Source organism: Notamacropus eugenii, chromosome 4 (assembly GCF_028372415.1).
Source record: "Notamacropus eugenii isolate mMacEug1 chromosome 4, mMacEug1.pri_v2, whole genome shotgun sequence".
Taxonomy (NCBI): Eukaryota; Metazoa; Chordata; class Mammalia; order Diprotodontia; family Macropodidae; genus Notamacropus; species Notamacropus eugenii.
In genome coordinates, this window is record NC_092875.1 from 22,950,893 (window position 1) to 22,962,642 (window position 11,750).

At 49.6% G+C, this 11,750-nt stretch overlaps 1 protein-coding gene and 1 long non-coding RNA gene across 2 annotated transcripts; one reads left to right on the top strand and one right to left on the bottom strand.

The window, feature by feature from the left end:
• Positions 1-1,478: 1,478 nt before the first annotated feature.
• Positions 1,479-3,208, top strand: LOC140499141 (uncharacterized). The gene is made up of 2 exons (XR_011965288.1): positions 1,479-1,964; positions 2,692-3,208. It is a non-coding gene; the product is annotated as an uncharacterized lncRNA (long non-coding RNA).
• On the bottom strand, positions 2,863-11,748 carry UNG (uracil DNA glycosylase). The gene is made up of 7 exons (XM_072600179.1): positions 11,533-11,748; positions 10,647-10,847; positions 9,880-9,975; positions 7,400-7,497; positions 6,446-6,534; positions 5,720-5,898; positions 2,863-4,182 (listed from the first exon to the last, which is right to left on the bottom strand). Exons 1-7 carry the CDS (start codon positions 11,644-11,646, stop codon positions 4,042-4,044), a joined length of 918 nt encoding a protein of 305 aa, XP_072456280.1. The 5' UTR covers positions 11,647-11,748; the 3' UTR covers positions 2,863-4,041.
• Between the last annotated feature and the right edge of the window lie 2 nt (positions 11,749-11,750).

Below are 11,750 nucleotides of genomic sequence, written 5' to 3' on the forward strand. Positions count from 1 at the left end.
GAAACATCACCTCCTTCCTCACTCCCCATCACTGAATAAACTCCAGAGGATTTCTAATTATTATATCCAGGGGCAAATCTAAAAATTTCTGATTGGATTTTGAAGCCTCTCTCTGCTGACCTTACTGTTCTTTTTACACCTTATTCCCCTGTTAACACACACACACACACACACACACACACACACACACACACACACACACACACACACACAGAGCCCACTGACTGAATCTCCAAACTCTGGGCATCTGCACTGGCTGTGCCCCACACCTGGAACTCTTTTCCTCCTGACTTACTTTAAGTCTCAGCTAACTTCCCACCTTCTGCAGGTTTTTCCCCCAGTTCCCCTAAATGTTCCGACCTCCCTCTGAGATAATCTCCAATTTATCCTGCATATTGGACTTCTTCTTTTGCTGTGAGCTAGCCTCTGGAGGGCTGCTGCTGAGTTTTTGCCTTTCTCTGTATTCCAAACACTTAGCACACTATAGGGGCTTAATAAATACTTCTTGTCTCTGCCTTCAGCTCTCTGCCTCCACATTTCAGCCATCCATTGGCTGAATTAAGCACTAGGTTTCCCAGAATGAACTATCCAGTGGAGCTGGGGTGGATATGGGGGAGGGCTAGAGTTTCCTGGTTCAGAGACTGACTCCATCAATCGACAAGCATTCATCAAACGCTTACTGTATATCAGGTGCTGGGGCCCATGTGGGACAGTGCTTGCTCCCCAGAAGCTAATTTGCTGTGACCTTCGAGGTAGCTTAGGATCAAGGTATCACAGCTTTAGAGTCGGAAGAAGGCCTTCTCAGACCTGGGATCCCATACCCTCCCTCATCTTCTAGGAGAGGATAATGGAACCCTAGAAGGTTGAGGGACTTCCTCAAAGCCCTCGGGCACAAGTGGAAGACGGAGGCTGTCCCCTGACTCCAAGACCCCCAGCCTCCCCAGTTTTGCCTTAAAATAAAAGGGTGAGGCAGTAGCTGAAGTACCAGGAGGACCCCGAGTTCAAATCCGAACCCTGACACTTCCTAGCGGTGTGACCTTGGGCAAGTCCCTTCAGCTCGGCCTGCCTCAGTTTCCTCCTCTGTAAAATGGGGATCACAAGATTAGCGAATCCCGGGAAGGCTGGTTGGGGGGGATCAGATGAGATCACTGTACAGCGCTTAGTACAATGTACGGAGCACATAGTAGGTGCTGGCGATGCTATCAGCCAGGACCAGGACGTCTGAGCTCCGGTCCGCTGCGGACGCGCTCCATGTCCCGAGTTCAGTACCTAGGTCAGTGCTGACCCTCACGTCTCCCAGAGCAGAGGGGCAGGGGACCCCCTCTCTCCTCTGCCCCTCGGCGAGCAGAGACTTCGGGACTGAGCCCCGGCCCTCTCCGAGAAAAGGGGCGAACGGCGGGAGTCCCCCAAAGTCCCTTAACCTCTAGGAGGGCTCGGGGTTAGCCCGAGGGCTCCAGGTCATGAACCGGCGGGTGAGCGCCCCAGGGGAAGGTCCAGCTGGGGGCCGGACGCCCCTCTCCCGCCCCGCACCCTCTGGGGCTCCCCCCACCCCGCTTACCGAGGCATGGTGGAGGGGCGGCTCCCCCTGGCGGGGCTGAGGAAAGGGGTAGGGAGAGGGCGGGGAGGAAGGAGGAAGGGACGAGGCCGCCGGGCCGAGGCCGGCCCTTCCGGCTTCGCCGCCTACAATGGTTGCCATGGCATCCCCGCCGGCGCCCCCGCCCCGCCCCGGGGCTCCCCGAAGGCGCCGCTCTCCCTCCCAAAGCTTTGAAGGCCCCCAAGGGCCGGAGGACCAGCCCAGACCTCCGCCGTCCTCCCCAAGGCGGCTGGCCCTGACCCAGGCACAGCCCGAGGGCAGGTATCCTCCGCTCCCGGTTCAGAGGGAGCAGGGGCGGGGGGTCGGAGGAAATCCCAGCCTTGAGGTGCAGCAGTGAATGAAAGAAGGCTGCTCCCCAGGAGCGGACGGTGTAAGTAAGACTGCGGCCCTGCAGCCCCGAGGTAGCGGGAGCTGATCGTTAGGGGTCCGGAACACAGGGGCTGCTCTATAGAGCCGCCCGTCATCCCCCCCACCCGCCACATCCAGCCACCCAGTCCTGGTCCGCCCTCCCCGCAGTTAAAACAGAATCTCTCCCAGCTGATGCTAGGGCACCCCTCACCGACACCTCCTTAGCCACTTTCGGCCCTAGTAGACCAGGGCTGCCCCAATAGGGCATCCTCGTCTCTGCCTTCCCGGCAGGTCTCTACCTGTCCAAATGCCCATCTTCTGCCAAGGTCTCCTATGGGTCCTGCCCTAGGTTCCACAGCGAAAGATGGGGCACAGGTGCTTTTCCGCTTGTTTTCTCCAAGTTTCACGTGCCCTGCCCTTGCACCCAGTGGAAGGGCATCTCTGGGCCTGTGGATCCTCTATGCAGTGGCTACCCAATCCAGAGCCTTCCCTCCCCCTTGGATATCTGCCCCCATTAGAACCTAAGCTCCCCCAGAGCACTTTTGCCTTATGTGTACCCCCAGCTCCTGGCAGTGTCTGGGCCCCATCAAGTACTCAATACTTGGCCTGCTGCCTTCTTTGTAGACGAACTTCACCCAGGCTCCCCCACTCAAACCCCTTAGGGACATTTTTGGCTGACATGTACCGTGTCTGAAGCTGTCATCCCATTTTACTGATCTTAGATATGTGTGTACATTCTGTATCTCCAGGGCTCCTCAAGGTTACCTCAAGGCTGTATCTCCAAACTGCAGAACCTCAGGGTCTTTGGGGGAGTACACTGTAGGCATTTACTAAACAAACAAGGGCTGAATTCCACAAGAAACATTCAAGGGCTTATTGGTCTGAAGCCCCATGTTTGTGGCAAACAACATGACCTCAGAAACCAGTAAATCGGCTTTTATTACCAAAATCAGCCAACAGCTCCAACAGCAGCAGAAGCCAGGGCTGGGCTTAACAACATATCCCATTAATGATGATTTATACACACACACACACCAACAAAAATAAAAAAACTTAAAAGCTTGTATAAGTGATAAAAAATTAAGTACAGCAAAACTTTCATAGTACAAAAAATGTAAATCTTATAGTCCATAAAATTTGTAGTTTCATATAATCAGCACTGCTTTGAAAAAGTCTCAACTGTGAGACAAGCTTATAACAAAGGAATTTTTCCCACGAAAGAAAAAAATCTACCACCCTCTTCTCTTAGATCCTCAAATTCCTAGCCCCTAACCCCAAAAAAGGCAGACACATTCCATCATGGTGAAGTTTCCAGCCGAAGGCTTGGCTCCCAGAATGCTAAGGCACCAGAGTATTTGTTACTTTAAAGAGGAAGATCAGTTGGCATTCTAGGGCTGCCCATGAACTTGGCCACTGATGGATTCTGTCATCTCAATGGAAAAAGGGACTAGGAAAAAATAACTTTTCTCCATGGTCAACTTGTGGTGGATGTTTTGAAATGCTCATTAACAAACATCTCAAATTTGGAATCTTAGTTAAAATAAAAAAACTCCCCACAGAACCCCCTTCTCTCTTCCCCTCAGAATTCTGTCAATGATCCCAGCAAAGGTGACATTATCCTGCCACCCTTTCAGTATGATCAGCAGGCTCCTCCCTCCTTTACCTGGATTCCCTCACCCCCAGGGAATTAAAAAAAAACAAAACAAAACTCTGGAATTCTGTGTGTACTTCTCTCCTACTCCTTTCAGTGTTCAGATGTAATTTTCCTTCTGCAGACTTCTCTGGAGCTTAAAAGAAAGTTTTGGTGGTGCAGAACAATGTTTTCCTTTCTGACCACAGTGAATTAAAAGCATCTTAATAAAATGACAACCCATCCTATGAGGATTCAAGCAGACTGGGCAGACTACCTGCACAAGGAGAGTATCAAACACAAACTAATAACCTTTTTGGCTACATGGAAAAAAAGGTGCGTTATCTTTTCATTAACCACAAAGGTGCCTGACACCTGTCTCTTGAGACTTTGACTTCTACAAATCCCCCACCCCAGGCCCCCAACAAAGAGCTTTTCCTAGCCAAGATGGACAGAATTCTCCTATAGCTCAAAGTGCTTTCCAATCGATCGGCTTCTTGCCAGACTTCTTTAGCAACTCGTTGGTCTTGGAGAAATGGCTGCATCCAAAGAACCCTCTATGGACAGAGAGCGGAGAGGGGTGGGCAGTCTGTAGGACATGGTGGCGCTTCTGTAAGAGACAAAGCAGAACATGAGAATTTGCCTGCTGTTTTGGGACCAGAGACCAGGGCCCACCCTGCCTGCCACAGCTGCCCTTAACAACCAATCAGTCTTCACAAGGGGAAATCAGGGGGAATTGGACCTTCAAGTCTCAGGGACTCAAGTCTCAGAAAGGAAACAGTTTGCCCCAAAGTGCCAACTAAACATATTTACTGCTCTGGTTTTCAATACTTGAGAGATACTCCCATGATCCTCTAAACATGATCCTAATGAAATGCAGGTTATTATATCCATACACACACATTTTAAAGAAGACACTTGAGCCTTTGAACATTAAATGACCTAGCCACATAGAGGTCCCCTAGTCTGGGGCCAGATTTTGTGAAGGACCCCCTTCTGTAAGAGAAATGCTATGAAAGACAGAATCTGGATCACTTCCTCCAACCCCCTCATGTTACATTAAAAAAAGATAAAACCTCTCCTATTGCATCCTGGTAGCTGTGAATGGAACCTTTTTACCATTTCTGAGACCACAACCCCAAGGCAAGGAGGCTAGAGATGAGGCCTGGGGGTAACCCCTAGCAGCCAGAAAGTGCGATTACCCATCCATTACCAGTCTTTGCCCTCAAGATCCCGAAGTAGCAGAAAGACAAGAGGTGAGGGCCAGGACATCTAGCCACAGGCACACTCACTGCCTGAAACAGCACACAGCCTCACAGAGACTTCTGAACCTACTTAATGGGAGCCACAAGTGCAGCGCCAGACTTGGATCCACTATTCTTTTCACTTACTAAAAAGAATTTCAAAATATTTTCTTTTTAAGATGCACTATAAAATCTTTTGGGTCCCTTCCACGTCTTTTGATCTGGCAGTGATTTCAAGTACCTTGCCATTCTTTTTATGGAATGATATTAGAAATAAAAACATGAATCAACAGACTGCTAAGGTCTGATTGATATCTAGCCAAGCAAAACGTGCCCAAGAGTTTACTTGCCAGCCTTAGGTTACCATTACCCAGAGGTATTAAAGTTAATGAGCATATTGACAGAGAATATAATGCTTAAGAGAAATTTTATACTTCTGATTGGAAGAATCTTCCAGCGCAAAATCACCTGTGAAGTTTTCGTTTTTAAAATCCTTAGGGTGATAAAATATTTGAAGTCACCACCAGATCATTCTATCATTCTATTTGGAAAAGACCTGAGGGATTATCCAAACCCAAGAAAATCTTTTAAAAGTCATTTAGAAAATGAGAACATGGCAGGTAAACAAGAGGTCCATGGACCTCAAAGTCTCCAAAAAGAACCAAGGCCTGGATTCAGTTAACACATGGGTCTGCAGACCCTGGAACCCTGGGGGAGGGCTCACAGTCACTTACTTCCAGGGCAAATAGCCATTTGGCCCCTTGACTCCTGACAGAGTGAGGATGCCCCAAACTCTAAACTGCTGCAATAGGAAAGCGGGCCCAGCCTCCAGACAGTGTTCAGAGTGTCCTGGGCTTTTCCCACTGGCACAAGGGACAGAGAGAGAATCAGAGTGGGGCCTACCCTGTCGATAGAGAGGCCTTTCTTCTGAGCGTAGGACCCCCAGAGCATGAAGACCAGGCCATTCAAGTTCTTATTCAGCCAAGACACCACAGCGTCTGTGAACTGCTCCCAGCCTCTCTCCTTATGGGAGGTAGGCTGGTGGGCTCGGACCGTGAGCACAGCATTGAGGAGGAGAACACCTGTGCACAACCAGAAAAGAAACCCATCAGCCACAGCTCCAGGAGCTGCCTTTCACCCCAGGCCAATTCACAAACCAACTCCCCAATCTTTGTTTCAGGCTTGGGACCCCAACTGCTAGGAACCCAGGGAGTGAAAGGGAAGGGGGGAGTAAGTGGGGCAGAAGAGGAAAAGAGGAGAGGTAGAGGAGGAGAGGGAAAGAAGGAAGGGAGGGGGAATGAGCAGGGCAGGAGAGGGAAAGGGGGAAGGGGAGGGGCCCTTAGGAAATGCCTGGTGATCCAGTGGAAGGTAACTGGTTATTTACAGATGTGTTAGCAAAAGAAAAGCCCTGACTGGCTTAAGTGCAAGGCATGTATTCATTCATTAATAACAGTCAATCCAATCTCAGACTGTTTGAGCTCACAGGGCCAAGATAAGGCCAGTCTTTTTTTGATTTCTTCTCAGTAATCTTGAGCTTTTGCAGGTTTCAAGCTATAAAACTACAATTAGGACAGAACAAGTCTCTCTTCCGCCCTCCCTTAGTAATTGGTCCTTAAGCCGACTGCTTACCCTGCCTGGCCCATCCAGACAAATCTCCGTGACCTGGATGGTCAAAACCCTCGATGTCTGTGGACAACTCTTTATAAATATTTTCCAAGCTGAAAACAAGACAGACAAAATGCTTGAGCATCTGTGAAGTTTCAGATACTACCAATAAAGGACATCTAAAAAGACAAAAAAATGGAGACAGTGGGCAGAGCCCCGGCTCTCGAGCCACCTGGAGGACCTAGGTGGGGCCCAGTCACTTCTCCTAGGACTCCAGTTTGCTCCCCGGTTAAATGAGGCTTGATTAGGGCCTTAGAGTCCCTTCTAGCTGTCAGTCTATGATCCCTCCCTCATGGAGGCCAGTGAGGAAACACTGCAATGGCAATGCTGTTGGAGGTGGATTTCATCATTCAACCATGACTGAGGAAAGAAAACAATGGCATGTTCTCCTCAGTCAGTGGCAGCACGAAAGACAAATAAAACCCCAGTTAGAGGGCTGCTAGAAGAAACAAGGCCAGAGTTGAGAAATAAAAATTTCAGTTCCCAGTTCCCACCAAAAAGAATCTCTGGGTCTTCTCCAATAAACATCTCCAGTAGTCACAGGATGCTGGTGTGACCTGGCCCTTCAGGCATGGCTGTCGTACTCTGGTGGGACCCTTCCCTAAGAGGGGCCCCTGAGTGACTGAGACTGTTACCTTCTCCCAGGAGGCGTCATGTATACCCCCCCTTCCTATACTGGTGTCCACCTGTCCACCAGACATTCGATATCATCCTATGGAACCTTAGAAACACAGCATCTCTGCCTAGCTAGCAGAAAGTCTAGGCCCCAATGTGCACTCCCAAGAGTCCTGTCCATGACACCTGTTTCCATTTCATTCTACAATGAGGTCTCATGACAGTACAGCTAGTGACTTATAAAACATAGGTCTGAAAGCAGTCACAGTTTAATTTTCTGTCAGACAGAGAAGGGAATCTTACCTGGGAGGGGGTGGAACAGGCCTCTGAACACTGAAGCAGAGTCCGTGAGCTTGATTGGGCCCGTGATATGGGTCCTGTCCCAATATGACCACTTTGACCTGTGTGTACCCAAGTTTGCCAGAAATAAATGACCGATGTGAGTTTTTGTAGAAAAAACAATGCACAGACAAGGTGATTTTCAAGGTATCTTCCACCTTTAATAATATCTGCAAAACTCCTTGGTGCTACTTCCTCTGCCCCCTAAAATTCCCTTAGTTCTGCTAATTAAAGCACCCTGGAAATGACTGACTTCTTTTACGCAAATACGCCTCCCCCTCCTTTCGAAGCGCAGCATATTTTGAACCAAGTCAGGAATTCCAACACATATAAACACACAGGGAAACGTATATACATGTATAATATACCAAGTGGCACAATCTACTGATTAAGAACTGGAAAGAAAATTCTATTCACTGGTCCCAAAGAAGCCCTCCTGCTTGAAACTTGAGAAAGCATCAGTTTGGAGAAGGCAGAAAAATGATCTTAAATAACAGACTCCACACAACATGCCTTTTACAATATGGATGGGCAAAAGGTTCCCACTGGAAAGGTCACAGCAGGCAGAAAACAAATGAGCCTAACCCATCCTGACAAAGGGCAAAGGCCCTTCCTTTAAGAGAGATAATGGTAATTTTCTGCTTACCTAAAAACATTAAGTTTACAAAGATGCACTATTTTTTCAGGTGGAAAGACAACATGATACTGGGCAACTCACACAAAAAGGAGTGAAATGAACCACAAAGGGAAAAAAACCACATAGTTGTTATAGTTACCAAAGACCTAGTTTCCCTTAATGCAGAATCCACTATAAATCACCTCCAAAGATCATCCCAACAATCACCAGTCAATTCTTCCTTTTAACTCAAGTCCCTGTGGTTCTAGTAAAGGTAAAAAGTCCAAGTCTAACTTGTGCTGAACAAGAGTTACTTTTCATTCCTAATACATATCATGATATAATGTATAGTAGAGGCTTTAAGCAAGCTATTTTCAATACCCCACAAACACAAATATTTGGGGAGCTCCAGCTGCACTCAGATGTCTGACCAGAAAACCTAACCAAAGCTCACCAAAATCTCCAAGACTATAAGGAGTTCATGACTAATCAGAACACTATCTACCTATCAATCGTTATGCAATCAGCTTCATGAGGAGTTAAGGCACAGGTCAGGCCTGGTGCCAAGTTTTCTATAAAACAGGCCACTGGTTACAAACACCTGGAAGCAAGCCCATCAATGTACAGCACCTACCTGAAGTTGGCAGATGTAGTGAAAAACTCAATAAGCCAGGATTCAGGAAATCCAGCATCACAGGAGGACAACCAAGAGCTGACTTTCCTGACTTCCTTCAAGCCCAAAACAACATCCCACCTTCTACAGGAAGTCCTTTTTGGCCCCTCTGTTGATTCTCTCCAATCTATCCTATCTGTGGCTTGGTGGTGCTCTGACTCCCTCTAGATGCTAAACTCATGGGGCCCCGGGGCAGCCTTCTACCTTGTCTCCCCAGTGTTTAGTGCAGACCCTGGCACTTAGTACACATTTATCGGCTGACTCAGAGGCCACGTAGTCCAAGACCTTCACTTTACAATGGAGCCAACTGAGGGAGAGATTGTGTCTTATCCAATAAGGTCCAAATCAGTAAATTAACTAGCACGTATTAAGTACTTGCAATGTGCTAGTTGTTAGAATAAAAAAAAAAACTTAATTAAAAATATTTTTCAGATGAAGGAACCCCAACCTCAAGGAATATACAGTCAAAAGTGAGATTTGAACCCCAGCCTTTACAAGACCCCAGGGATTCACAGAAAAGTTTTTTGGGCTTCAGTTTCCAACAATGGTCTATCATGTCTCAGAAGCCTGCTGAGAGGCTCAAATAAAGAGTGTGCCAAAGTATATAACTGCAAGCCATTATCCAAGCGGCCTGCCTTTTTGTATTTTAACTTCTAATTGTTGAAAAATCAGGCTAGTTTTAAAAAGATGAACAACTTAAACCTGACAAAGTCAAACTAATGTTTTACTGAGTTTTCTTTACAATCAAATTATTGCTTCTGTCTAAACTACATCTTTATAAACTTATTAATTCAATTTGTAATTAAAAAAAAAAGGACCTCTGATTGGTGTAGTAAATGAGAAAATTCCCTTTACCAATGGCAGATCCAGAGCCTGCTCTCTTGCTAACTTTCTGGGGAAACACATGTATGGATAAAATATTTTAAAATGCAAGGTAATTTTTTGGGGGGAAGGAGGAAGGGATAGGGAGAAGATACTAGGGAGCTGGAGAGAAGGGGGTTTCACCTCACAGAGGAGGAGCCTGAGATGAATTTTGAATAAAACTAGATTCCATGAGCCAGAGATGAGGAGGGAGTTCTTTCTAGACACAGAACTCAGGTTCTATTCCCTCTCCCTTCGCCCTTTAACCTCATTCACTGATCAACTTCTACTTACATCTCTAATTTCACACAGCTGCGTCCAGGTGAAGACTTGGTCTGCAGGTGGGTAGACGGTATAACGTTTTCGTTCTTCTGCAACAAATCCCATTAGCTGATTTTGATTTGTTTAAAATTGCAAAAAAAAAAAAAAATCAAGATTGATTAAAAACATTCTCACTGACTATAACTTCAAAGATGATTCATCTTTTAAAGCAGTTTTGGGAGCATAATTTTAAAAAACCCACTATAATTTTTGCAAATCCTCATAATTTAGCAAAAACTTGACTTATTCAACTGCAGGATCCCATTTTAAAGTGCTGGGTAACAATAATTAAATAATAATTTCATTGAATAATAATGGCAAATAATTTGTCAACCAGATGAAATGGTTTTTAACCAGGCATTTTGACAACTGCCTTGGACAATCCCTTTTTCTGGGAGCTGAGGCTGGGCTTTCCAACAGGTCTAACCTTAACCGTTTCAATAGTGTCCTTAGAAATTCAAGTAAATTGTGCAAAGGTTTTGGGGCAAAATATAAAAGTACTGTAAAAATGCCCCGAGGTCTAGGTTAGCCACCGTTACGGAGCTGGCACGATGCGCCAGGCACTGCGCTGGGCGCCAGGGACGCTGACAGAGGCCAAAGCCCGAAGCTGCCCTGCGGGGTGAAGGGGTGCGGGGGCTGAGGTCCCGAAGCTGCCCTGCGGGGGCTCACCACTTAAGGGGGTGAAGGGGTGCCGGGGGGGGGGGCCTGAGGTCTGCAGCCGGGGGCCCCGGCTCCCCTACCTGGAGGAAGTAAGGTTTGCCGAATTCTGCGCTCAGCGGCCGCTTCCAGCTCTCCCCGAAGCCCGCGGGGACGTTGCGGGAGGCCAGCCGCAGCAGGGCCGCCTCCTTGTTCCTCTGGATCCGCTCCAACTGCTCTGGGCTCAGGGGAGACGAGGGCGGGGCGGGCTCGTCCTCGGGCCGGCTCTTCTTGGCCGGACTGACCTGCGGGACGTCCCCAAAGAAGCGGGGGATGAGGCGGGGGAAGAGCCCGCAGCCCGGAGGGCGCACACGCAGGCCCGGCCTGCCCCAGCCCGCGAGGGGAGGAAGGACTCCCATCGCCCCGCCTCCCGCGCCGGCCTTCACCCGTGCGGCTGTGCGGGGCCGCAGACAGAGCACGCGAGAAGGAGGCCCGCCTCGGGCCCCCTCCCCACCCCGGAGACGCGAGCACCGACGCGGGGGAGCGTGGACCGAGGCACAGCTTCCCAGGGATGACGGACTATCGGCACGGCCAGGCGAGCGCGGAGACCGAAGCGCGCATGCGCCCGCCTGGCCCCGCCCACGTGGCGGGACGGCAGACCTACACAACTCCCCCCACGTGGCTGTTTCGCGGCAAAAACAGGACTCGGAGCGCTAGAGCCCCGCCCCTCCTCCTCCGGATTGGAGGCCGAGCCCGGCCATGCGGCGGCGGGCGGAGCTCCGATTGGCCCGCCGCTGCCCAGCCTCCCTCCCATTGGCTGTCGGCGGAGCCGCGCGCGAAAGTCAAGGTCCGGGCACCGCTCGATTAGGTCTCGGGGTCCGGAGCGCGCGCTCTCGCCCCCCGGGCCCGTCCCGCAGTGAGTCCCCCTCTCCCCGCCCCTGGGGCACACGCACCCTCGCGCGGATCCCTCCGGTAATCCTCCTTCCTCACCTCGCTCTCCACCACCGTGTCCGCGCCGGGGTCCGCGGGCGCCTCGGGGTCCGAGCGCCGCTTTCTGGGGGCGCTCGAGGAGAAGAAGGAGTGGAGAGTCTTTTGTCCGATCATGCCGGCGGATGAGACGGCGGCAACCACAGTAACAGCGAGCGCAGGCCCCCCACTCCACCCCCCGACCCCCCGACTGACCGGCTCTTCTGCTTGGCGCCAAGCGT

Coding starts and splice junctions, on each gene's coding strand:
- UNG (XM_072600179.1), bottom strand. CDS start 11,646: ATGATCGGACAAAAGACTCTCCACTCCTTCTTCTCCTCGAGCGCCCCC. Junction 7,498..9,879: donor AGCTGTGTGAAATTAGAGAT/GTAAGTAGAAGT, acceptor GGGTACACACAG/GTCAAAGTGGTCATATTGGG. Junction 4,183..5,719: donor AAGGCCTCTCTATCGACAGG/GTAGGCCCCACT, acceptor TGTCTCTTACAG/AAGCGCCACCATGTCCTACA.